At 39.3% G+C, this 26,069-nt stretch overlaps 1 protein-coding gene and 1 long non-coding RNA gene across 5 annotated transcripts; both read right to left on the bottom strand.

Annotated features, from left to right (window-relative positions):
• Window positions 1-434: 434 nt before the first annotated feature.
• LOC125293770 lies at window positions 435-2,189 on the bottom strand. 2 transcript variants are annotated; one of them, XR_007193421.1, is made up of 4 exons: window positions 2,058-2,189; window positions 1,247-1,391; window positions 1,088-1,133; window positions 435-561 (listed from the first exon to the last, which is right to left on the bottom strand). It is a non-coding gene; the product is annotated as an uncharacterized LOC125293770 (long non-coding RNA). The 2 variants fall into 2 exon arrangements; XR_007193422.1 differs by having other exon boundaries at window positions 441-551.
• A 10,331-nt stretch (window positions 2,190-12,520) lies between these two features.
• Window positions 12,521-18,060, bottom strand: LOC125293732. Of its 3 annotated transcripts, none has more exons than XM_048241824.1 (2): window positions 17,969-18,060; window positions 12,521-14,270 (listed from the first exon to the last, which is right to left on the bottom strand). In XM_048241824.1, the coding sequence occupies exon 2, from the start codon at window positions 14,267-14,269 to the stop codon at window positions 13,046-13,048; it is 1,224 nt and encodes a 407-aa protein (XP_048097781.1). In that variant the 5' UTR covers window position 14,270; window positions 17,969-18,060; the 3' UTR covers window positions 12,521-13,045. The 3 variants fall into 3 exon arrangements, with proteins under 3 accessions (XP_048097781.1, XP_048097782.1, XP_048097780.1); XM_048241825.1 differs by lacking the exon at window positions 17,969-18,060 and adding an exon at window positions 17,534-17,585; XM_048241823.1 differs by lacking the exon at window positions 17,969-18,060 and adding an exon at window positions 14,457-14,485.
• Between the last annotated feature and the right edge of the window lie 8,009 nt (window positions 18,061-26,069).

Here is a 26,069-nt window from a genome sequence, read left to right as displayed (position 1 = left end):
AGCTACCTTGATGAACTTCACCAAGCTGGCCGGATACCACAATCCAAAAAAGAGAATGTAGCTGAGCTGGTGTTAAGGATGATAAGCAAAGGCTTACATGAAAAAGTGGTATATCAGTCTAATGGTCAACTGTCAGTGCCTTCTGAATCAGATGATGGAAAATCTTACAGTGTTGACCTCATCACAATGCAGTGTGAATGCTATTGGGCTGAAAGGGGAAATCTGTGCAAGCATATTACATTGGGAAAGCATGTGTGTGAAAAGATGGGAGTGGACATAGATGAGAGCAGAAGAGGAGTGGCACACATTCTGATAGAACACGGCAGTTATGAGCGTGATTGTAATTACTTGATTGTTCACCACAGACAGTGTTTTGGAGTTGTAAAACTCACAAACAAAACAGTGCACTTGCCTTGCTAGCAGCCTTAAAGAAATGTGTGTGTGCCAAAAGGTTTCAGAGCTCCTCGCTCTGGAGGACTGTCCACAGGATATCTCTCAGTCTGATGAAGGGGTGTCATCGGTCATCTGTCAGTCATCAGGCAGCCAGTCATCTGGAAATGACTCAAACCAAGATCATCCAGCACAATGCAAAACTGTGAGACAGATGTTAGGAGAGTTGTACAGCTGGTGCGAGACCATTGATTACCGTGAAACGCCAGATTTACTGTCTGCAGTACAGAGAGTTCACCAGATTGCTTTTGGACGGTATGTTAGCAAATCACAAAAAAGAAAGATCCAAAAGCTGCAGAAGTACAGGATGAGAGCCAATGAAACAAAGAAAACCACACAAAATATTTACTCATACACACTGAAAAAAGGCTTTACACGTGCAATACATTCACACAGGCCAGATTCACAGTTCAAAATTACTTCTTCACAAAGAATAATAAGAGATGGGAAACGTCTAAACTTTGGAGGAGCATCTAAACGTGAGAAATAAAGGCATGCATATAGCCAGAGTTAAGTGCATTTTCAACAATATTTTAATGGTTTCACTTACATATGAAATTTTAGATTTTTCAAGCATATTCATGCATGTTTGAAGTTACATGTTGCATGCTTCAATAATAATTTGAAAAATACATACAGTTATTGCATTATTGTGGTGTGCTCACTGTATGTCTCAGAGCTGCCTAAAAAAAAAACAAGTGTGCATAAACAAATGTGTTATGTTCATAGAGAAGGGTATGTACAAAGCATTGAAACACTACACAGAAATTCAAATAGAAATAGAGATGATTCCAACCTTTAAGTGCTTCAGTTTGTGCATCAGCACATGCCATGAACAGGCCTTGGAATACGTCCAACAGCTTGTAACCAAGGCCATGGTGGCCATATCCCACAATCCAGCTTCCTCTTTAATGCTGCTTGTTAGGGTTTTCAGCATGTCCCTTCAAGATATCAATGCAAAACTATTTCACTGGAATGTACGTCATAAAGTTATTTATCAAACTCACTTCCGTGCCTCACTTATTTATTCTCATCTGCCATTTCATAGTATTACTCAACTTTATTTATTGGCATTACATTTCAGGTTTCTCAAGCACCCTATGTTTCTGTGTGGCTGTGTATGTGTTTGTGGTGGGGGATACAGTATGTGTATATCTCAATGGGACATAATGTAATATAAAGCCAATTCCGAAAAAATTGGGACGTTTAGGTAAAATGTAAGAACAAAAAACTGTTGCTTTCAAATTAGATGCTGACAACAAAGGTTGGGACAGGGCCAAAACAGTTCAATAATACCAACAATAACACAAGAAAGAATATTTCAAGAGGAGTCTTCATACTTGTCTTGTCTCAGTTTCAAAAGGCTGTTTGTTGCTGGCCTCAAATTTGAAAATTAACGTAAATATCCTAAATAGCAACAACAAAAAAAGTTTCAACAACTTCTATGTGATTACAAAAGCTGGACTATTCTCAAACAAACACTTGGACCACTTTGCAACAAATATGTTGTTTATAGTATTTATTTCTTCTTTACAGTTCACACAACTTTTTCGGAATTGTTTATACTTTTCACTACTGCTTTTATTTTTTAAAAAGTTGACACTTACTTGAACAGTGCAAGTTGACCTCGGGTCACATCTTTTTCTTGCACCCCCTTCAGTAGCTTGACCTTGTTAAAAGGTACCTGTGTGGCGACCAGCTGCCCGAAGCTCTTGACCTTGTTAAAAGGTACCTGTGTGGCGACCAGCTGCCCGAAGCTCTTGACCTTGTTAAAAGGTACCTGTGTGGCGACCAGCTGCCCGAAGCTCTTGACCTTGTGAAAAGGTACCTGTGATCTTGTTAAAAGGTGGCGACCAGCTGCCCGAAGCTCTTGCCCATGTCTGCTGCCTCTCCTTCCAGAAAAAAAAGTTAAATTGTGCTTTGTTAGATGAATCAAGGGTCCCTTCATAAAACGTATGTATATAGATCTACATACACCCTTACAAAGTACCAGTCTTATGCAAGTTCACACTTCACAAAAAAAAACATAGTCCAGTATTTCTTTTGAAATTGAAATGAAGTTGTATGGACTGGACTATGTTTTTTTTTTTTTTTTTAAACGGCGACGAAATTGTGAATTTCCAGAGGACACTTGGCAATCGACTCCTACGGACTTTCCCCTAAAGATACCAGCTGCAGCAGCAACATTTCCGGAAAGGTACTGGCTTGATGAAATTCATTCTGGACTCTCTATCCGACCACATAAAGACCTCGGGATACTTCGGTTTGGCTTTAGGGAGCCTCTACTCACTACCACGTAAGTGTAATGTTGTTTGGAACTGTAGAAGAGGTATAAAAATAGCGTTTTGTAGCGGCGAAATAATAGCCTATGCCCTTCTCACTTCCACGCTAACGAGTTTTGACTAAAAACGGTAACATCGAACTTTCTCAAAACACATCCGAATGACATGATTTGGATGTCAACTCAACGTATGTACTCCCAATCATCCGTAAATCGATCTAAAGTGCATTTTACTCCGGATAATTCCTTTATTAAGGGTAGTATAAACTTGTTTTTGTGCACATTTGTTATCAATCTTTTTTTTTTAACATACTGTATTTTATTAATGTTGTATCAATATCTGAGCTATCCACATATAATGGACTTGAAGATTTTAAGGATTAAACAAGGGGAGGTTGTGTTTTTTGGTCTTTTTCATTGGATTAAAATGGTATGAGTATAGCCAGTATGAAATTGGATGGATTGAAAACCCTTCAAAACACAATTAACAACAGTGGCAAACTAAAAAAAATAAATAATAATGTTCATATTATCTATGTATACAGATAACAGGACATCAGCTGATTTCCTGTGTTGCACACCACTGTCACTGCACATTGTAACTGAATGCTAAAAGCAACTGATTCACAAATCTCCACATTGCTCTTGGAAAGTGAAACGTGGCACAATCTTAAACTCAGTGACGGTCATACAATGTCAGTATAACTTGCGCTGGTCTTTCACCCTCATAACTGTACACAGTCTACCCTACTGCAGTGTTTACTCATTGCATGGATGAACTGAAGGAAACACTTTATTAAACACATTAACAATCATTTTTAACATTTATTGCATAGTTAAGAGGTCAAGTCAAATTCCACACTGAGAAAGTATTGCATGTGTTTTCTGTATTTAAGTTGGTTATTTAAGATATTGCTAGATCATTTGCTACTTATTTACAAGGTTTATTTCTGGGAGAATTGAGAACCTAATTCTCATGTGTTTCACTGAATGTATCTTGCTTTCATATTCTAAGACGGTGTTTGTTTGTGTTTAAAGGTTTTTCACCTGGTTGGTCACATCGCATCAAACTTCTAAACAAAAGAAAGAAGAAAAGAGAGCAAAAGTGTGATGAGTGGAATCCTGTAAAGTCTTCCTGAAATAAGCTGCCTTATCAAGTGGGGAGTTTTGCACTGAAACCTTGCAATAGTGAGGGCACTTGACACACACATTGAACAAGTTCACATACAGCACCACTCCACATAGCACAGTCCTTCAACAGTCAGTTTTCCCAATAAATTTCCACTGACATTTTAGCCATCTGTAAAAGTACTGTGTGATTTTTCTGTCATGCCACCACCAACATCATACATAAATACTTCAAAGTAACATACCAATTAAGAAAATACATGATATTCACATTGAAATATTTAAAAATTAAACTGAAATCAATGGCCAAGTGCACTGCACATTATACACATGATTAAAACATGAAAGCTGCAATATGATGTACAAATCAAAATAAATAACAAACACAAAAAAATCAGAACATATTTTACTTTTACAGTTTTAACCAGATATGGTCATAACTGTTGGGGGCAACCATGGCCTACTGGTTAGCGCTTCGGACTTGTAACCGGAGGGTTGCCGGTTCAAACCCCGACCATTAGGAATGGCTGAAGTGCCCTTGAGCAAGGTACCTAACCCCTCACTGCTCCCCGAGCGCCGCTGCTGTAGCAGGCAGCTCACTGCGCCCGGAATAAGTGTGTGCTTCACCTCACTGTGTGTTTCACTGTGTGCTGAGTGTGTTTCACTAATTCACGGATTGGGATAAATGCAGAGACCAAATTTCCCTAATGGGATCAAAAGAGTATATATACTTATACTTATACTAATATTAAAAAAATAAAGTTAGTCTCAAGTAATCACAGAGCCATCTTTGTTTTGTGACAGAGAAAGAAACAGATGTGATGGAAAACCTTAATGTTAATAGGCTAGGGTGTTATTTTGAATATCTTGGTGTACCAATGGTGTGCCAGCAGGGATGGGCACAAATACATCAAAATGTATTTCCAAATAAAATACTAAATATCCACCTTAAAAATGTATCAAAATAAGCTCCAGCCACGTGACTGGTCATGACTCTCAAGACTCCAGCCACGTGACTGGCCATGACTCTCAAGACTCCAGCCAGCAGTTCTCCAAGGTCTAAGTGTCTGCCGGTGTTTGTTGAGATCACCTCTTGCCTCTCCAGCTCTTTAGAGTAAGCGTCTGTCATAGCAGGGGGGGCAGCAGCAGCGCCCCTTAGCAGCAGTGAGCTTCACATGGGAACGGCACCCAGCCGAACCCCTCCCTTTAACCTGACTCAAGTACACATCTCCCAGTACACATCTTCACCTGTCTGCACTCATACACTGTCACTCAGTCTAGATAGTGTTATTGTTGTCAAACCATCAAGATTGTACAGAAGGATGCAATTGTATTACCTCAGGTCTGTTGTCTAGTGGTGTAGCACACATCAATGCAACTCCTACTGTGGATTGTAGATGTTAAAAAAGTAATGCATTTATTTACTAATGTCAGTGAATGGGACTTTTTGCCGTTCCCTCCAACAGCTTGATCAGGCAAAAGAATCCTCTCTGGAACATTCTGGAAGTGGTAGAAGCAGTGGCAGCTCACTCTCTCACCACCTCTCCTTGCCTGTAACTTCGAGGGGTGCTGTCTTTGCATACTTGTCTTCAGCATATCGGGCCTACCTATCCTCCATACTGGCATCTGTCTCACAGGTAGGACCAGCTCCATGCCCCAGCATCAGCAGGCGCAGACATGCAGGTGTTCCACTATGGTCCACGGCCTCGACCACCAGAACTCCAACCAGCAGCTCCTCTGCCTGTGATGACAACCACAGCGCTCGGCTTGAGTCTTGGCAGAGGTCAGTTATTACACCATCACATACGCTGCATCATTCTGCTGGGACAGCATGATACTGTATATCCACTGGAATTCCATCCTAAATATAATTTTATGAACATCATTGGTTTTCTTGTTTGATTTTTTCGCTACAAGGCATTGATCTTTAAGTGTTTTTACTGGTCTTCTCCTTAGGTTTGAAATTACATTGTTTTATTTTATAGTTTTTGCATGCATAGCCTATATCATGTATTTTGCAAAATATGTGAGTCAAACTGTAGCTCATAGATGTATATGTTGTGACCTTAATAGGCTACCTCTACCTCATAGGGCTAAAGACACATAAAAAGCTATACTAGAACTGACGCTTACTTTTTCCCCTCCATAAAACACAATATAATCATACATAGTTTTAGGTTTGATTTGGGATATCTGGGGTACCGGCACACCATTGGTACACCAAGATATTCAAAATAACCCTATTAACATTAAGCCAGGTTTTCCATATATGGGTCCAGACTTTTGTTTACTATTCTTTGTGTACAGTAAATGTCTGTTTCTCTCGCTGTCACAAAACAAAGATGGCTCTGTGATTACTTGAGTCTAACTTTATTTTTTTTAATATCATGACCATATCGGGTTAAAACTGTAAAAGTTGTGTATGGCTGCACTAAGAATATTTCCTGATGATTTTTGTGTTCGTTTGTTTGTAATGTGCAGTGCATTTGGCCATTGATTTTTTGACTTTGAAGTATTTATGATCATGATTTTATCGTGCATCATTTGATGCACATGTTGGTGGTGGTGGCATGACAGAAAAATCACACAGTACTTTTACAGATGCCAAAATAGTGGAACTTTATTGGGAAAACTTACTGTTGAAGTGTGGAGTGGTGTTAGGCTATACGTGAACTTGTTCAATGTGTGTTAATGTGTTTAATGAAGTGTTTCCTTCAGTTCATCCATGCAGTGAGTAAACACTGCAGTAGGGTAGACTGTGTACAGTTATGAGGGTGAAAGACCAGCGCAAGTTATACTGACATTGTATGACCGTCACTGAGTTTAAGATTGTGTCACGTTTCACTTTCCAAGAGCACTGTTGGACTGTTGCACCATCACCATGACACTCACTCTCAGAGCACCTTACCATGCACACAGAGTTACAGGCTCAGTTCCTGCCCTGTCACTGCAAGCGCCTCATGCTTGATCATCCTTAAGCACACTATGTGGATATTTGATTTAGTTTATATAGTATATTTAGTCAGAGGCGGACAGAGTACACAGCTTCATTACTTGAGTAAAAGTACGGATACCCTTTGCTAAATTTTACTCAAGTACAAGTAAAAGTAAAAAGTACTTTTACTTAAGTAGACAGTCAGATGTCTACTTAAGTAAAAGTACTGAAGTACCTGTTTTTAAAAGTACTTGAGTATTAAGAGTACAAGAGTAGCCTACATTTTCTAAATATTGCATTACTACTGCCACAGTGCTTACATTTATGTACAGAAACGTCCTACATGGAGTTATGAAAAATGGTAATGTTAATACCTTGGAGAATGTAAAATGAATTGGAAGTAAAATCAAGTCATTTTCATCTTTTTACCATGTTGCCAGGGATGGGCAGTATTTCTAATACATGTATTTAAAATACGTATTTCAAATACAAAATACTATTTTGTAATTGAAATACTTGAAGCAAAAACTATCATTAACTTGTTCAGAAAATTGAAATAGTCTGGTGAGGTGGGGCCACAGGTTGGCACATTCCCGGGATGGACCTGCTGTGTCTTCATCCATTGTTTCGTCCATGGTTTCGTCTCTTATCTAAATCTGACCATGAAGTTGATTTTGGCGGAAAGCTGAATGTGATTGCTGATAGGCTGTCCCAATCAGTGGCGCCTGCACAATCCAATCACGTTTGAGAGGGAAACAACAAATTGAGGGTTTCCGAGATTTTTCTTTTTTCCTTCTTTTTTAGAAGAAGTAACGGGTACTCACAGTTATGGATAGAAATGTAGTGGAGTAAAGAGTACAATATTTACCTCTCAAATGTACTTGAGTAAAGTCATGAGTACTCCCCAAAAATGATACTCGAGTAAAGTACAGATCCCTCAAAATTGTACTTAAGTTAATGTACTCCGTTACTGTCCGGCTCTGTATTTAGTATTTTCTTATCTTCTACTGTCTCCATTGTACAGTGGAGTTTTTTATATGTATATACTTATATTACTTTTTCTGCTGTAAGTGCATGTTGTGTGTGATGTCTGTATGCTACTGAGACCTTGAATTTCTCCTTGGGGATCAATAAAGTATCTATCTACAATATCTATATGTGGAGATTTGTGAATCAGTTGCTTTTAGCGTTCAGTTACAATGTGCTGTGACAGTGGTGTGCAACACATACATTATCTGTATACATACATAATATGAACAATAAAAATAGCCTATATATTTTTTAGTTTTCCAAGGGTTTTCAATCTATCCCATTTCATGGCTATACTCATACCATTTTAATCCAATGAAAATGACCAAAAAACACAACCTCCCCTTGTTTAATCCTTAAAATCTTCAAGCCCATTATATGTGGATAGCTCAGATATTGGTACAACATTAATCAAATATAGCATGTTAAGAAAAAAATTATGATTGATAACAAATGCGCACAAAAACAAGTTTACACTACAAGTGTATACTAGTTTATACTTTTTGCACTTTTTTCCAAATCTGGCCAAGTAGAAATGATAATGCCGTACAAACTTTTAACAGTTGAGTCATACTGAGAACAGGTTTGTCTCCCACCCTTCAAAGTTTGGGCTGCCTATGAATAACACTTTTCATTATATTAATGCCCAAACATTGTGATCACAATGTGATTTCAGATTGTGTTTCAGGCTGTAAAACTGAAGTAATTTCAAGAGCTGAATAAAAATATGAAGACACAGGATTTGAACAGAAATATTTTGCAGGCTTTGGTTTTAGGACCCATTCTTGATATAGACAAGGTCTGACTCTGAATGAAATCTGAGATGGTGCAGCAACAACCTTTTGATACCTGGGGTGTGTCTCATTTCTCTATTTATCCATGCTCCTTTCCTTTTGTCCTAGCCTTCTTTCCTTCTGTCCTGGCCTCTTAATTAATTGTGTGAAGGAAACAAGGAAGGAAGGAGGATGGAGGAATCAAGGAGAGACAGACAAGGCTTTGTTTTGAGCCCCTTGCTGTACAACATCTACACGCATGACTGCAGAGCCAGCAGCAGTCACACCACCATCATCAAATTTGCGGATGACACAGTGGTAGTGGGCCTTATCAGCAACAACAATGAACAGGCCTACCTGCATCAGGTAGAGGATACAGCACAGTGGTGCCAACAACTTGAATATCAGCAAAACTAATGAATTGGTGGTTGACTACAGGAGACAGCAGAGCAGTTACACACCATTAAAGAAATGTGGAAAGGGTTAAACGTTTTAAATATATCGGTGTGCACATCACAGTGGACCTCACATGGACCACAGCACACTCTAAAGAAATCCAGGTAAAGAATATACTTCTACGTCAGCTGCGGAAATTCAAGGTGTCAACATCCATCTTGAAGGCCTCCTACTCTTCAGCAATGGAGAGTGTTGTAACGGGTAGCATTATAACCTGCTATGGGAACTGTACAGCCTGTCACTGCAGTGCCCTACAGAGTGCTGAACGCACCATCAGAGCAATTCTCCCTATACCTGCAGGATATATACACAAAAAGGGTAAGAACAAGGGCCAATAATATTTAAAACGACAATTCACATCCTGACCATGGACACTTAGATGGCAGATGTCTCAGTTGAGAGACTGCATTTTTGTGACAAATAAAATCCTTGTATCTTATATATATATATATATATATATATATATATATGTACGAATAGCCTTGGCCACACAACTGGGCTATTCACACCCTGTTACATAACAACAAAAACTAGAAATGCAATTCCGAGGAATTACACGAGGGGATGCAATCTGCTGGTTAGGGTGTTGGTGGGGCTGTTGACCTTGTGATACCTGCAAAGGTGCTTTTGGAGTAACCAAATTTGAATCTTGTGTGACATGGCATTCTTGAGTTATAACACTCAAGGTGTTTTTGACCTTGACATTTGACCTTCAACCTCCAACATCAACTCACTTCATCTTTGAGTCCATAAAAACACTCGTATCAAATTTGAAGCATGTACGTCAAGCCGTTCTGGAGATATAATGCTGAATGCATGAGATATGGCTGGGACTTTTATTTTGACACACAGGAAACACTTTAACAGGATGTGTAGTTCAGGTAGAGCTAGATTGTATGCTTAGAGGCTGAGACAGTTGAATTCCTCACAGGTGACACCTGTGCCAGTGTTCTGATTAGCCTGGGAACTGCTTGTTGACAGACTGGAAGTTGAATGAATGTTGATATTCAAATAGTTTAATGGCTGTGTATAGGTAGATATTTGACGATAACGTTTTCTAGCAGTTTAATGAATGTTGATATTCAAATAGTTTAATGGTGATAACTGAAAGTTGGAATGGCTCTAATGTTTACTAGCAGTTATGCTAATATTTTTAATTCTGCTAACCATGCTACTTAGCTAATGTTTTATAGCAGTGCTAGCAATGCTAACATGCTAACCATGCTACTTAGCTAACTGAACTAACATTTTCTAGCAGTTTTGCTAAACATGTTAGCAATGCTAACATGCTAACTATGTTAACCATGTGACTTAGCTAACCAAGCTTATCATTTTAGTAGTTATGCTAACTATGCTAATTAACATGCTAACAATGCTAGCATGCTAACTATGTTAACCATGTTACTTAGCTAACTTAGCTAATCATTTTAGCAGTTATGCTAACTATGCTAACTAGCATGCTAGCATGCTAACTATGCTAACCATGTTACTTAGCTAACCGAGCAAATCATTTTTAGCAGTTTTGCTAAAAATGCTAACTAACATGCTAACATGCTAACTATGCTAACCATGTTACTTAGCTAACTTAGCTAATAATTTTTAGCAGTTTTGCTAAAAATGCTAACTAGCATACTAGCATGCTAACTATGTTAACCATGTTACTTAGCTAACCTAGCTAATCATTTTTAGGAGTTTTGTTAAAAATGCTAACAATGTTAGCGATGCTAACATGCTAACTTTGCTAACCATGCTAACTAGCTACAGTGGGTAGGAGTCATAGTTGATGAAAAGTGTTGACATAGTTGATGACAAGTTAAAAGTTGTTGATAGACAGCTAGTGAATGTATATAGTTTAAAAGTTTAAAAGTTGAATGTAGATAGTTTAAAAGTTGTTGATAGACAGCTAGTTTAATAGATAGATAGTTTAATGATAGTTTAAAAGTAGACCGTTTAAAAGTTGAATGTAAAAAGTTCAGTAGTTTAATTGGTTACATTGTTTAACAGTGGATTATTGTAGTGAGGACTTTTATTTTGAAACAGTGTTGGGCAGACTTAATTGACCCAGATTGTATGCTTAAAGCATGAGGCTGCAGGTGGCCTGAACACCTGCTATAGGATTCTAATTGCTTAACGGCCGTATTATGATGTAACAATCGGCAATGTTAAGTCTATGGGGATTTTTAAAAAGTTTTTCTTTAATAGTTTAAAAAGTTGAAAAGTTGAAAAGTCATACCAACCCGTTTGAATGAAGTTTCTAAGTTCTCTGTTCAAGAGAAATAGCGTACGGAAAAAGTGGTAAGCGGAATAATAATAATAAGAAGTTGCCTAGGAAGAACAGTACAGTGCATTTTCATGCACTGTAATAATAAGAAGAAGTTGCCTAGGAAGAACAGTACAGTGCATTTTCATGCACTGTAATAAGAAGTTTTCGGATTTCAATAGAGGGGATGCATCCCCTCTAACATGTTGCTCGCTTGCCCAAAAAACATGGCCGACATTCGTTTTTTCGTCAGCAGAAAGTGAAGAATTCTGAACGGTTTCAGCACTAATATCTGTTCAAATTAAAGTTGAGATGGAAAAGTTGTGTTTTATTTTCATAATCTTTGTTCAGTGAACACATACAACCGTCAGTTTGTTAGCTAACAGAAATTTCGTAAATATGACGTCCAGGCCTATAAACTATAAGTTTACCTGCAAACCTCAACTTCTTGTTGAAGCAGATCGTGCAGTGGTGACAGGCAAGGGCTGGCACGTGGGAGACCGGGGTTCGATTCCCACGTGATGCGTTTTGGCGGAGTGAGTGTGCATGTGTACCAACGTCTCTGGAGAGAAGGTGCGCAATTTGAATAAGAAATCGTTTCTCAAACGGAAGTTTTGATTGCAACAATTAGCTAGTTCATGCACCAGGGTGTAAATAGCATGCAGTACTATAAACACCTGGGTACGAATAGCATCCACTTCTAACTGTACAAACAGCATACCTTACTCAGAGTGATTACACAGCTGAGCTATTTACACTCTGTTAATATGTAACAACAAAAAACATGTTGCTTGTTATTAAAAAATATATATATATTATTACATTGTGTGATCAATATGCCAGATTAAATGCACAGGGGTGCAAATAGCATAGACTGATATTTGTACCAGACAAGGTACTAATAGAACACATTGCTGTGTGCACCGGGGTACGAATAGCATACATTGATATTTGTACCAGGCGAGGTACTAATAGAACACATTGCTGTGTGCACCGGGGTACGAATAGCATACATTGATATTTGTACCAGACGGGTACTAATAGGACACATTGCTGTGTGCACCGGGTACGAATAGAATTCACTTCTTATTGCACCAGGGTACGAATAGCATACACTGCTAATTGTACCAGGGGTGCAAATAGCCTTACACTTTATTCCTTGTGACTGATCTGGTGTATCTTATTTATTCAAGGTCCCAGTGGTGGGTGGCAACCTCTGACTCCTCCTTCCTTCTCCCATGAGCTTGGTTTCAAATAAATTGTAAACATTTTTGACACTTGACTCTTTATTGTCTCACGTTGGTCGACCGAACCTGCTTACATATATATATATATATATACCTTCCATCACTGAATCCCTTTGCTCCCTTTCTAAATAATTTTAATGAGCTTTGTATTTTCTGGAAAGAGAAACACCAGAGACATGATTAGATAAATCCTTTGTCCATTTAGCTCCATTGTGTGCCACTTACTGAGGATTTTCACTCAGCCTTTTTCCCAGCTGGAAAAGTGTTTTGCATCCATTTCTAGTTCAGTGAGGTGAGGTCAATTTCGCATGACTTCTTGATGGGCCTGTATCACAACCCTAGTGTGTGCAGCAAAGCAAGGGCTGAATCAATCAAGCTAGAAATATATTATATTAACAGTGCAATGCATCAAAGCAGCCATTTGGTCTGACATCCACAGGTCTTGCAAGAGCATGTCACAGAATTCCTTTAAGCGTAGTTGGAATCCTATGACCACCTGTCGTTCTTCAGCTGTTGAGAGACATACTGACAGAAGCACACGCCACCTTCCAAGTGGCCATTTGAGCTGGAAATGTCGAACGGGAAGTGCATTTTGGCTAAACAGCAGGCATATCCTGAAGAGAAGTGGAGCAAGGCCCTTTGGAACATCTCCTCAGCAAGGGCTGACTGGTAAGTCTCATTGAACATGAGCTTGCATCCATCCAAAGATACATACACGAAGTACAGTTTGGTTCGTGACTGACAGCCTATTAGAATCTTCTCATCAGAAAGAGAAACATTAGCTTTGCCAGTGCACTTCTGCATTTCATGCGTTAAATACTTATCATTGTCTATGTGCAAAAAACATAGTCTATAGATAAAAGCCAATTGAGCGGAAATGTAAATTGCTGCTGATGGACCATATTTTCCAATACAAATAGTTATTGGGAAGCTTAAACATAAAATAAATGCTATTCCAAGAAAATATAACAATAGCCTAAAGCCCAAAGACCGGACCCAGACCTTTGTTTGAGAGACACTGTTAACCATCCTGATAGCTGCAATGTACCTCTCCTCATTCTGCACCACTAAGCGCAGCTGCTCTGGGACTCCTTGGTCACTGAACACACCTGCCTCCCACCTGTGAAGGCCCTCCTCATTCACAGATGTGAGAGGCGGCAGAGCTTTGCCATTGTAGACCGAGGGTGGCTGGAAAGGCACCACACTGGAACCTTGCAGCTGGTTATTGGGGGTGCAGAGTACTTTTAACAGTTTACTGTGGAACTCTGGGTCTTTGGCGTCCAGGTATGTTATGTGGCATAGGTAGATAGGGATGGTGATGTCAGGTTCCAGTAGCACTGGAACCAAAGGCTTGCACTCCAGACAGTCTCGAAACAGGGACAGGTTGGCCTCCAGCAGACACCAGCGACTCCTCACAAAGTCCTGACTGAGGACAAGGAGCACTTTCTGACTTTTCTGAATGCAGTTTGTCATGTTGTCCAGGATGCTGCAGCCTGGAACAAAGTCTCTCTCATGATAGCAGGTCAGTAGACCACACTGAGATGATTCCAGCCAGGTGATGAGGCTTTGGGTCCATTGTGAATCACAGCTGCTGTAGCTGATAAAGACATGAAAGCTATCTTTATCTCTCAGCTCAGGGGGGGAAGGAGGGTTGTCCAAAGCACAGAGTGGAGTGATTAAGTCAACTTCCCAATTTGAGGACACATCCATCCTGAAATAAAACAACACAGTTTCAGTTATTTACAGTACATTCTTTGATACTAATGATACTGGCCATATCTGTTTTAGATTCTATGCAATAATTTACCACAGGCCAGGGGCTGGATTCACAAAAAAAATCTTAAGATAAATCTTAAATAGATTTCTAAAAAAAACAACAAAAAATATTGCTATTCACCAATATTTTCTTAAGGACTGTCGCATTTCTTAGGAACCTTGGCATAGTTGAATAACGGCAGTTCAGTATGCAAAATAAACATACAGGGAACTTCAAAATCCCATCGCCTCCTCCTTCATATGGAAATCTCACAACTTGAAACAGCTGCGTTAAAATGGGCGAATCTATGGAGCCCCAGAAGTGACATGGAGAAAAAAAAATAGCTAACTTAGGTGAAATCTAATAATATGTTTGTGATAGATCCCGCAATAGTTCTTTTTTTTCCCGTTGGCTGCTGCGACATTACAGCCACTGTCACTAGTTTTGTTACCTACTTCCAATCAGGCTACATTATACCAGAGAGGTTTGCGGTATTCAAAGATCTTTGAATATACACTTCCTACTGTTGCCAATAAAAAGTCGTTGTCGCTCTCAAGATACCAGTCACTTGCCGCCCCCTTCTGAGCTTGCCAGAGGCTGAAGCAGCACTAGCCTAAACACAATTGTTGCCGCGAGGCATTCCAGCCTACGAATTTAATAAAAACTAAAGCATGCATGATTAAAAAATAAGTCAATTTAGGCTACATGGCTACGCAATAAGGTTTCCATTACAGCACAGCACACATTCAATGAATGAATGAAAGCAGCTGCCTTGTCTCGCAATAAACAGTGGGTGGAAATCCTGACACTCTTTTAACTACATGAAACGAACCATCAAATACCCCCAAAATTTCAGTGCCCATCAGTCCCAACATTTAGCAATATAATCAAACAGTCCAAAAGTGCTTTTGATAGCCTACCGGTAGCCTATGCCACTCCAAACGAAACGCATGTCTCACAATAAAACACACAACAAATATCCTTAACTTGCTGTTATCTACGCTAATTTGTTATTGTTCATGAAAGCGTGTCTGCCAAGTTGTTCCCAGCAAACAATTTTTGGTTCGGGGAACGTTCCGCGGACGTTTGCGGAAGGATGCGGGAATGTTCGCTGCTCGTTCGCTGCTAATGTTCACTCACGGTCGTTCAGGAAAGTTTTCTTGACAGCGGCGGAGCGTTCCTTCATTGTTAAATCTTTGGTTCCGGGAACATTCGCGGAACGTTATTTGAACCATGTTTAAAACTCGACCAGAGAAAAGTCGAGCACTGAGTAGGCCTATAATTTGATTTGGGAGATATCAGCTCACTATAAGAGAGAGTTCAAGTGCATGTATCAAATCTGATAGTCATTCATTCATCATATACATTCATCATGCCTTCTGCGTGTAATCATTGGTACTTATTTCATGTCTGCACCGGCGATAGCTGTACCCTCCTCCTTCATGTCACTGCTAAGAATCAGCTGTATATACCAGGTTATACCTAGTACTTTCACGTTTACGGTGTGTCATAATAAATAATAAACAATAAACTAGCCTAACTAAACCATTTTTAATATCCCGTCATGTTATTATTCAAAACACCAGCAAGAGAAGGCTATAAACTGTTTCAACCATACTGTTTGAAATCAAAACAATAATAAACACGGCAACTGACTTTCAATTTACATTCTTTAATGCATGCTGGGAACTAACAAAAGATAAATTACGAGCTCCGGTGCTGTTTATTGAAAACATGGTTGAACCAGACGGAAAGCTAATTAGTTCCCAAAAGGTTCCCTAATAGTTGCACAAAACTATACCTTTAGGTAATATTCTGGGAATGTTCCTTAATGGATAAAAATGTATCCTTAATATAACCATCAGGGAACGTTCCCTAAAGGTTCCCTAATAGTTGTACAAAACTATACCTTTAGGGAACATTCCGGGAAATAATTGTAATTATTTAACATTAGATTGTTGCACCGTTTTTATGTTTGTTGGAAGATATATGAACATATTAGGCTTAGACTATATCTTAGCCTACTCCTACATCGGTTATGCCAGTTCTTGTGAGCGTCCTACTGTGTGCTGCCTGTGCAATAATGTTTCGGGGTGTCACTTAAAGCTGCATTTGGCAAGATTTTAGTGATCATATTCACTGAAACCGACACTATGCTCCGACAGAAAAACATAAATCAGCTGGTTTTAGAAAAGAACCCGTACTTCTACCTCCACCTAGAGCCTGTTATTTGTTTTGCAAAAATCCACAGCCCCCGGTTCTTCTGGTCCAATCAGAGCAGGGCTGTGTGAGATCTGACTGTCAATCACAGTCTGGTGCACACTGACGAGCACAAACTCAATGAGGGGGTGCTCAGTGGTAGTGGGGGAGGGGCATGAGAGTTGTAAACATTCAAAATCTGTCAGACCTGCCAACTGCAGCTTTAACCAGACATTTGGAAAAAAAAGGTCAAGTAAGAAAATGAGAAAATGTGTAGGCTTAAAGAACATATAGCCTTAGATTTTGATGCAGCTCAGACTAAATCACATGTTCCTTTCTCTGCTTTTACCTCAAGCCTAATAAAAGATAGCCTACACAGGCTATCACATAGACACAAATATAATGGCAAACTATTCTGGCAACGTCTCGTTTCATAACTTAATTGCATTTGTGTCTGGGCTAAAATCTGATTCATCACAAGTAAATAAAAAAATTAAACACATTAATAGTTCTGTATCCTCTAATTTGATGGTGATGTCAGGTGACACGTCACAGCTAGGCCTACTGTTTAAACTTCAGATCTACATATACATTCACATAAATACGAAAATAGAAAACTTTGACATCTGCATTTAGGCATCCCAAGTAGGCTATATACCATACACATACTTAAATAATTGTAATTCTATGATTAGATTGTTGCGCCGTGTGTGTTGGAAGGCTTATCGACCTACATCGGTCATGCCAGTTAGGCCTATTTCAGCTTCCATATTTCAGACTATATTTCAGAGTTTGCCGTTCATTTGCATTATTAATATAACATCGTATTTTGTCATTTTTGTTGAAGACATGCATTCCGTTAGGGATATTGAACATATTGAACATTCTCTAACCATCGTGATTTCGAATTGGTGCAGTTTTCAGCACAAAAACTCATTTGATTATCTTAGTTGCGCACGCATGTTATCGTGACGTTGCATAGAAATCCATGTATAACTGCATGACAGGCAACACACTACCACTTCAGTGTAGAGGAAGTTGCCTAACACGGTCAAGGATGTGAAACAACAGACTTCAGCTGAAAGAGACAAAGCAAATAGAGACAATAAACACCATCAAATTGATATCCATGCCCATACCCAATATTACGTAGCGCAAGCAAAATCAAGTGTTCCGGCAATGTGTCACATAATTGTGTGTTACTCAACCTCTTTCTTATCGTCAAACGTCTTCTTAAATGACACCCTGGAGCATTATTGCACAGGCAGCACACACAGGACTCTCACAAGTAGCAAATAGGCCTAACTAACATGACCGATGTACCAATAAGCCTAATCTTCCAACACACGTGTGAGATTTTCCATAAGTCATTGTGGCATTATAATGAGTTTGAAGCAGATCTAGATAAAGAACAACATTGTTGCTCTAAACCTTCATACAGTTAGGCTACTTACTTTAGAGTTTGAATGATGTCCTTGATGATGAATATCTTTTAACATCAAGCTGCAGGTAATAAATAGTAAAATCGTACAATTGTACAGTTGTATTTTTTGGTACAGCTCCTCAGTAGCCTATATATATAAGTTTACTACTGCTATTGACACGAGCACCTCTCTAGGAAGGATTTCAATTCAAGGAAGTCGCTAGGATTGGCTACATTTGCAACATAGGCTCTCCCCCCTCCCCTTAGTTATTGGCAAGGTCCCCAAAAGCTTTTGCAGTGGTAAGATTCAATTTAACGTAAGGAGACCCAGAGAACAAAAATGTAACAATTAATTATGTGTGAACAGGCAGGGCTTAAACCACTGACCCAGGATAAACTTGAAATCATGACTGTTCTATCAAAAATAGATTTTATTGACACAGATCACAGACTTGTTAAATAGATGGAATGACCGAAATAGTATGGAAGCCCGCTTCTGCCAAGTAAAAGAAAAAGCCACAACTCATTATTTTGACATATCATCTCATTATTTCAAGATAGCATCTCATTATTTCGAGATAGCATCTTGATATTTTGAGTTAACTTCTCATTACTTTGACCTATCAGCTCATTATTTCAAGATGGTCCGTGTAACACTTTGCAGTGTTGTGTTCTATTTTAAGAATTCACATGAAAAAAATATAAAAATAGGCTTTAAAATCTGTTATCCATTCTTTAAGACGGCACAGTAAAGGGGTTATTGGTGCTTATTTTGATTTTCAATTGAGCACAGTTATGGTTTTCTGTTCAGAAGTTAAAAATTGAAATAATGCGTACATTTTCTAATTTTCCTTTTTTGCGCTTGTGTTTGGACTGAACCACAAGCACCGGGGGGAGAACACCATCTAGCTGGTCGACGAGAGCGCCGCCTGAAGTTGTTCGTGATTTTTACTCATTACTTTATAGATTAATAAATAAAACTTTGCCGATTTTTTTGGGAGATGGGACGTTAAACATAACTTTCAACCTATGTTGAACATATAGTATATTTGAATACCATGGCCATGCCATAGCCTACCATAGCAAACAATTCCCCAAAGCAGAATGCTTTGCCATCCATCAGTTTAGGCTATACAGGCCCAGAGCGGTACAGGCCTATTCATGGGTTTCATCAGGTCCCTTTTCACAGGTGTATACAATCATGCACCTTGATTATGAATGCAGACTGCATGGTGCTTGATTAATACACCTGTGGAAAGGGTCCCGATGAAACCCTACCCCAAGCACTGTTTGACATGGGGCGATTTTTGCTTATTTAACACTTTAAACGAAGACACAACAGTGAATAATTTATCAGTTTATCTATTTATTAATTTCAACAACATGTAGGTCTCCAAAGCAGAACAGCTCTTCTCTACCTATGAGACATGAGTAGAACACGTAGGCTAGCCTACTCATAAGTGTCAGGACGCAGCAATGTCTCCCTCTGCATCTGAAGTTCTGGTCTCGAGCTGACATTATCGCTTGGCACCTTGATGCAAGCTGAACTGTGTTTGATAGCCCTCCATCTCTACATCCGCTGATAAAATGTGATTACCAACACCGCGCGCTCTGTTTATGTACACTGTAAAAATATTGTAATGGTTCTTGAAAAAAGGGTGGGTTCTTAAATAAGTTAAGTAAACAAAACTTTTCTCTTCAAAAGTTATGTTTACTTGATGTCTACAAATGCTTACTTAGAAGGTTAAGACTTTAAAGTTACTTACTTCCAACTAGTAAAAACTTCATGCCCTCGGTAAAAAAACAAAAAATTTACTACTGTTAAATGAGTTACCCTTACTTTGAGTTGTAAAACTTTATTTGGACAGTAAAAGTTTTTGAATATACACAAATAGTTGGCACAGATTAGATCTTTGTCATTTTTTACAAAAGACAACAAAATGCAGTTTATCTAACTGTGAAAAATGCAATGTGATATCCAAAGACAGGTGGTGCATAGACAGGATAAGAAATATGCGGTGTAAACAGTAGTATACAGTTGGTTTTACAGAAGGTGGTTTAGAGTAATATAAATTATATATAAATATGTGCAATTATTCAGAATAAATATGGATATTGTATGAACCATATAGACCAGTTAATGTGCAGTGTGGTAACAGTACTGTAGTGGTAACATTATAACAGTAGTAAGAAACGTGTACAGGATGAATAGTTTAGAAAATGCCATGTATGGTAATTACAGATGGTAAATAAATGGAACACTATGGGTGGGATAGAATTGTCCTCGGGGGTGGGTGTCCCCGTCAAGGTTTTCCAATGGTGGACACCTCAACAGGCACAGGCAAGGGAGGCATCGGGGGGGGCTTAGTTGGTTGGTTGTCACGGGATGCAGAGCTAGAGTTCAGTAGGGTGACAGCCGCGGGGAGCTTCCTCTAGTAGCCTAACGCCTTTGAACAGTCTGTGGTTTTCATGCTCGGGCATACGCCAAGCATTTGCCCTGGATGGCCTTGATTGAGGAACCGGTTTTGTTTTCACCAGAGTTTTTATCTTGACATTTTGAGATAACTTCTCATGTTTATTCTGACTTCACATCCACACAAGATAATGTCCAGTTCATTGCTCTGCATTTTTCAGTTTCCAACTCTATTGGCCATGTTTAACTAAAACAGCTGATTAAGTTTCACATTAAATGTTAAATTAAATTATTTCTCCAGAGACCTATTTGAGACTGTTAAGCTAAAAATATTATGATTTGGCAACTTCATTTTCTCTATTGCTTCAGGCCACGTTGGAATTATATGACGCCATTTTGCACCTCAATAGCGGCACATTAGTTCAAATTCCACACACTGCAACCTAAGTCCTCTTGCTAAATCACAACGAAAGATTTTAGATAAAAGACCATGGCTTTCTCAGTATAAGGTCACGTTTTTGAATCAACTTAGCATGCTTCATGAGAAATGGCTAACGTTAGAACTAAACTTCATTAAGAGAGCTCATGAAGACAACTGCTATTGGCAAATTTATACAGCCTAGTTCTTCGATAACTAGAATATTTGTTTTCTGCTCTGCATGGTCTGAGGCAGTGTTAACCGCATAGCTGCTATCAGTTAGCTCTTAGCAAGTTGAACTTAACATTACCCCAGCTGTTAATGAAGAGCCGAATGTACAGTTTTGCACAAATGCTGTTAGTTCAACCTATACTGTAAACATTTGTACATACTGTAAACTTACCGGACAGAGCAAAGTCACTGGTGAAGCTGCGTTACCTCCCATCCCAAAGTCAGCCACACCGTAACACTGCCGACCGTTGGCTGTGGAATCAGAATGCTCCCTCTGCTAACTGTCTTGGCGTGTGCACTCGTGAGTCCAGTTTACTCAGGTCTGAGTTGTGAAGCTTACTCGTGTATCTCAAGTTTTAGACCCCATTGTTGCAAGTTCGGCACATTACTAATGTTACTCTAGTAAGAACACTAGGTCAGCCTATAGTAAGTAAAGTATCCTTGTGTTACTGCAGTAAGATGTAGTGTTATTTTTTACAGTGTATCAGGTCACAAAGCTTGTGGTTCAGCCCAACAAAAACGGTAAAAAAAAGCCACAAATCCAATATTAACTGAATTTTACTTTTGTTTCCAATCCAGTTTCTGTTTTTTCCTTTATCTTGTGTGACTAATGACAAATGTAGAAAATAGCAGCATTTATCTATTTGCTGACCAGTTAAAAAAATTGAAAATTGGATTATTGAACACATTTTTTATTTGGATCAGATGGATGGAGCAAATAGAACAAAGCACTGCAAAGCGTTACACGGACCCAAGATAGTAGCCTATTTATTTTCATTATTTCTCATTATTTTGAGATAGCATCTTGACATTTTGAGATAACTTGTCATTATTCTGAGATAATATGTCAAATTTTCGACATATTATGTCAATATTTCGGGATGATTATCTCAATATTTAGAATTAGTATGTCATTATTACCCGTCCAGACCAGTCATTGTAGCCTAATTGTGTTAGCCTATATTGAGGCAGCCGTGGCCTACTGGTTGGCGCTTCAGACTTGTAACCGGAGGGTTGCCGGTTCGAACCCCGACCAGTAGGAACGGCTGAAGTGCCTTTGAGCAAGGCACCCAACCCCTCACTGCTCCCCGAGCGCCGCTGTAGCAGGCAGCTCACTGCGTCGGCATTAGTGTGTGCTTCACCTCACTGTGTGCTGAGTGTGTTTCATTAGTTCAAATGCAGAGACCAAATTTCCCTCATGGGATCAAAAGAATATACCGGTATATACTTATATATTATTACATTATTTAATATTGTCCACACTGAATAACTTTGTGAAGTTTATTCCTCGTAGATCACCATTTTTACATGCATACCCGGGTCTCAATACTTCCAAAATCAAGCTGGACAACATCTACACACATGACTGCAAAGCCAACAGTAGTCATACCTCCATCATCAAGTTTGCAGATGACACAGTGATCTTGGGCCTGATTAGTAACAACAATGAACAGCTCTACTTGGATCAGGTTGATGAGGTGGCACAGTGGTGTCAATCTAACAGCTTGACATTGAATATCAATAAAACCAAGGAAATGGTAGTGGATTACAGAAGGCAGCAGCAGAACTACAGTTACACCCCACTAATGATCAGCGGGCAACCTGTAGAGAGAGTCACAAGTTTTAAATACCTTGGTGTCCACATTACTGAAGACCTAACATGGACTGTTAACACTCAATATGTTCTGAAGAAGTCCAGACAACGACTCTACTTCCTTCGTCAGCTAAGGAAATTCAAAGTTTCTACATCCATCATGAAGGCCTTCTACACTTCAGCGGTTGAGAGTGTTCTAACTGGTAGCATCATCACCTGGTATGGGAACTCCACAGTTAGAGATTGTAGTACTCTGCAGAGAGTAGAAGCTCAGCTGAGCATTACTATAAGAACTCAACTTCCTGCTCTACAAGATATATTCAGAAGAGTACTCCTAAGAGCCCAAAAGATTCTGAAGGACTCTTCTCATCCTAACAATTGATTATTCTACCGCTGAAATCAAGAAGGCGCCTATGTAGTCACAAAGCCAGAACTGAGAGACTCAGGAGAAGTTTTTTATCCCAGGCCATCCGAACTCTGAACTCACACTATACTGACTTTGCACACATTCACTCCTCAGCACTCTCAAACATTTCCCAACTCTGAACTCACACTATACTGACTTTGCACTCATTCACTCCTGAGCACTCATGACCCCCACACACACACACCTACAAGACCTTTAGCACTTTTACATCCCTCACCCTATGCTACAGACCTTATTTCATCACACGTTATTTATTTTCTTATTCCATCACACGTCAAAAACACACACACACACACACATATCTGACTTTCTCTAACTTTTGCACATCTTGCAGAACTTTTTATTTATTATTTTTGATTTCTCCTCCATCTACCCATGTCCTTGATTGCCTAGCCTTTCTGCCCCCCCCCCCACCCCCAACACACACACAAAAAAACACACACACTTACATCATCACTGTCATCACCTCACGTACATACAGCACACTGCTTGCTACAGTAAGCCTCCTCTACATACTTGCTACACACTGCCCCCCCTCCCTACATACACAGCACATTGTCTTCAGGATCTTCTTCAACACACATCCTCTACATACTTACAGCACACTGCCCCCTCCCGCCCACACACACATCTTCATCACTCACATACATCATAAATACAGTACTCTGCTTGCAATAGTAAGTCCCTTCACCATACTTGCAGTACACTGCCCCCCTCTCCCCCTACATACACAGCACATTATTTCATCAGGAAGCTTCTCCAACACACTTATTGCACACTGCCCTCTCCCCACATACACAGCACACTATCCCATCTCCCCTGTCATCCCCCCAACACACACAGCAAGACCCTGGCAGTTGGGTTAGCCTTTGAGCCGTGGATCTGCCCAAGGTTTCTTCCTTGGTAGGGGAGTTTTTTCCTTGCCCCTGTTGCTCTTGGGTGCTCCTTGTTGGTGCCCCAATTCAATCCTCCCCATCTTTCTTATGCAGCCCTTGCCACTTAATCTACTAAACCCCTCTTCTACTGCACTTTTTACCCCCCCACTTTGCACAAATAGGCTGAATTATAGACACCAGACATAATTTCACTGCATTTCTTACTTCCAGTAACTATATGCATGTGACAATAAACTTCCTTGTATCCTTGCATCATCTCTGATCATATATGTATCATATCTTCAGCATAGGCTATAGGTATTAAGAACATGAGTTGGATATTAATTGTGCTATAATGATTTAGGAGTCGCCCAGTAGATGGCGGTCCAACATAAGTAATAGTATTAGTATAGTTCTACAGTGTGAAGTGTGATCAAGATCTCGAAATAATGAGATACTATCTTCAAATAATGAGATAATTATGTCAAATTAATGAGAAGTTATCTCAAAATATCAAGATGCTATATTGAAATAGTGACCTACCTATTTACAGTAATGCAACATGACACACGTGCAAGATAGATACCCTACCACTCAGATCTCCCCTTTAATGTAACCAACACCCAGAAATAAAACAAAATGACCCATTCACGTTGTTAATTGACAATCTAAGTTGGAATATGGGAAAAACAGTGGTTGGCTCCTTCAACGTGGTGAGACTGAAATGAACAAAAGCACAGAACATTTTACAGAATATGTAGTGTAATTGGACATCTACCAATTTAAGGTGGGACAGTGGCACAGTTCCCTTCCCGGTCAGACACATGCACACAAGCATGTTAATATCATATAAGGGGGATTAACATCCTATTTAAGAACTCTTCAGTTCTGAGAGTTACTTATTGGCTGATGTGTCTAGGCACTCACTCCAAGTTAGCCCCTCACCAACATGGGTCTAACAAATAATTGCAGATAACAGATAATTATTTCGTCAATATTTTCTGTTACAAAAATAATTGCTCTACACTGGAAATACAGACAAATGCAGGGCTCAGCTGCTCTATCAGAGATCAAGTGTGTCTCAGAACAGGAAGAAAGGCCCTCTTTCTGTTTTTCTCTATGTCTGTCTCTCTCACTGTGTGTGTGTGTGTGTGTGTGTGAGAGAGAGAGAGAGAGAGAGAGAGGCAAATTAATTCTGTACAGTAAAAATTGTGCAGGAAAAAAAAGAGGTCAAGCCTTCACAGTATACCTGTGACAGTGTTGTGAGGTGAGGTGTGAGGGACTACTGCATTTCTATCTAAGAGTAATCTACTTATGTTAATTATTAAAGATCTAAAAAAGCAAGACTAAAACAGATCTTTATGTTTGCACTTCAGGGTTGTTTCATGGCATTATTAAACATGCAAATATATATACACTGTACTATACTATACAGTATATAAAGTGATCAGATTGTGACATAACGAAAAGAGTTGCTGTCTTCTCTGTGAACTTCAAACATATGGGCAATTCACATATCAGCCTAGCCTCTTGCTCTTGTGATGAGATCATGTGATGGTAGGCTATCATGTTTTGGCCAGTTTTTGTTGTCCAAAGTACAACTATGCAAATTATGATTGCCTAGGATGAAAAGTGCCACCTGCACATAGGCCTACAGTTTTTAGTTTGCCTTCCTCAGGGAAATAACAGAAAGAGTTGACCACATGCTGTTTTATCTCCTTTTTTTGTTTAACACTGATTCTGCTGTCCTAATATTTTCTTAAGGAAAATGTTTCTTAGGTTGTATTTCATTTCTCTCGGTGATAGGCATTTCGCTTGAGTATCCTAGGCCTAGGCATAACCTTGGTTTCTGAATCTCCCCCACATTTCGGATGAAGTGGGTCACAGTGGAGTAGCCTAGCCTACTGCTCTCGCATTATACAGGATCGCCATCTTGTGGATTTAGCGTCTATTACTACAGAGTATACTACATTGACCAAAATATTACTGTATCAGGATAGACCAACAATTAAAGAGCATTTTAAAACAAGAACGCACGTTACACGTAAATCAATGTAAATTAAGGAAAGTGCTGAGAAATCTGTTAGCCTACATCTCTGTGGCTAGGCTACATCACTCTTTGTGGTATGTGCCTTCTTTGGCGAGGAGCGTCTACAGGTCGCGAGGATGCTACG

This window comes from Alosa alosa, chromosome 4 (genome assembly GCF_017589495.1).
Source record: "Alosa alosa isolate M-15738 ecotype Scorff River chromosome 4, AALO_Geno_1.1, whole genome shotgun sequence".
Classification (NCBI taxonomy): domain Eukaryota; kingdom Metazoa; phylum Chordata; class Actinopteri; order Clupeiformes; family Clupeidae; genus Alosa; species Alosa alosa.
This window is presented reverse-complemented; position numbering and strand designations above follow the sequence as displayed.

Bases quoted from the DNA above. Each gene is read 5' to 3' on its own strand.
- LOC125293732 (XM_048241823.1), bottom strand. From the start codon at position 14,482: ATGCGACAGTCCTTAAGAAAATATTG. The intron at 14,271-14,456 runs GTGAATAGCAAT...GTTTTATTTCAG, and splicing joins CAGTCCTTAAGAAAATATTG to GATGGATGTGTCCTCAAATT.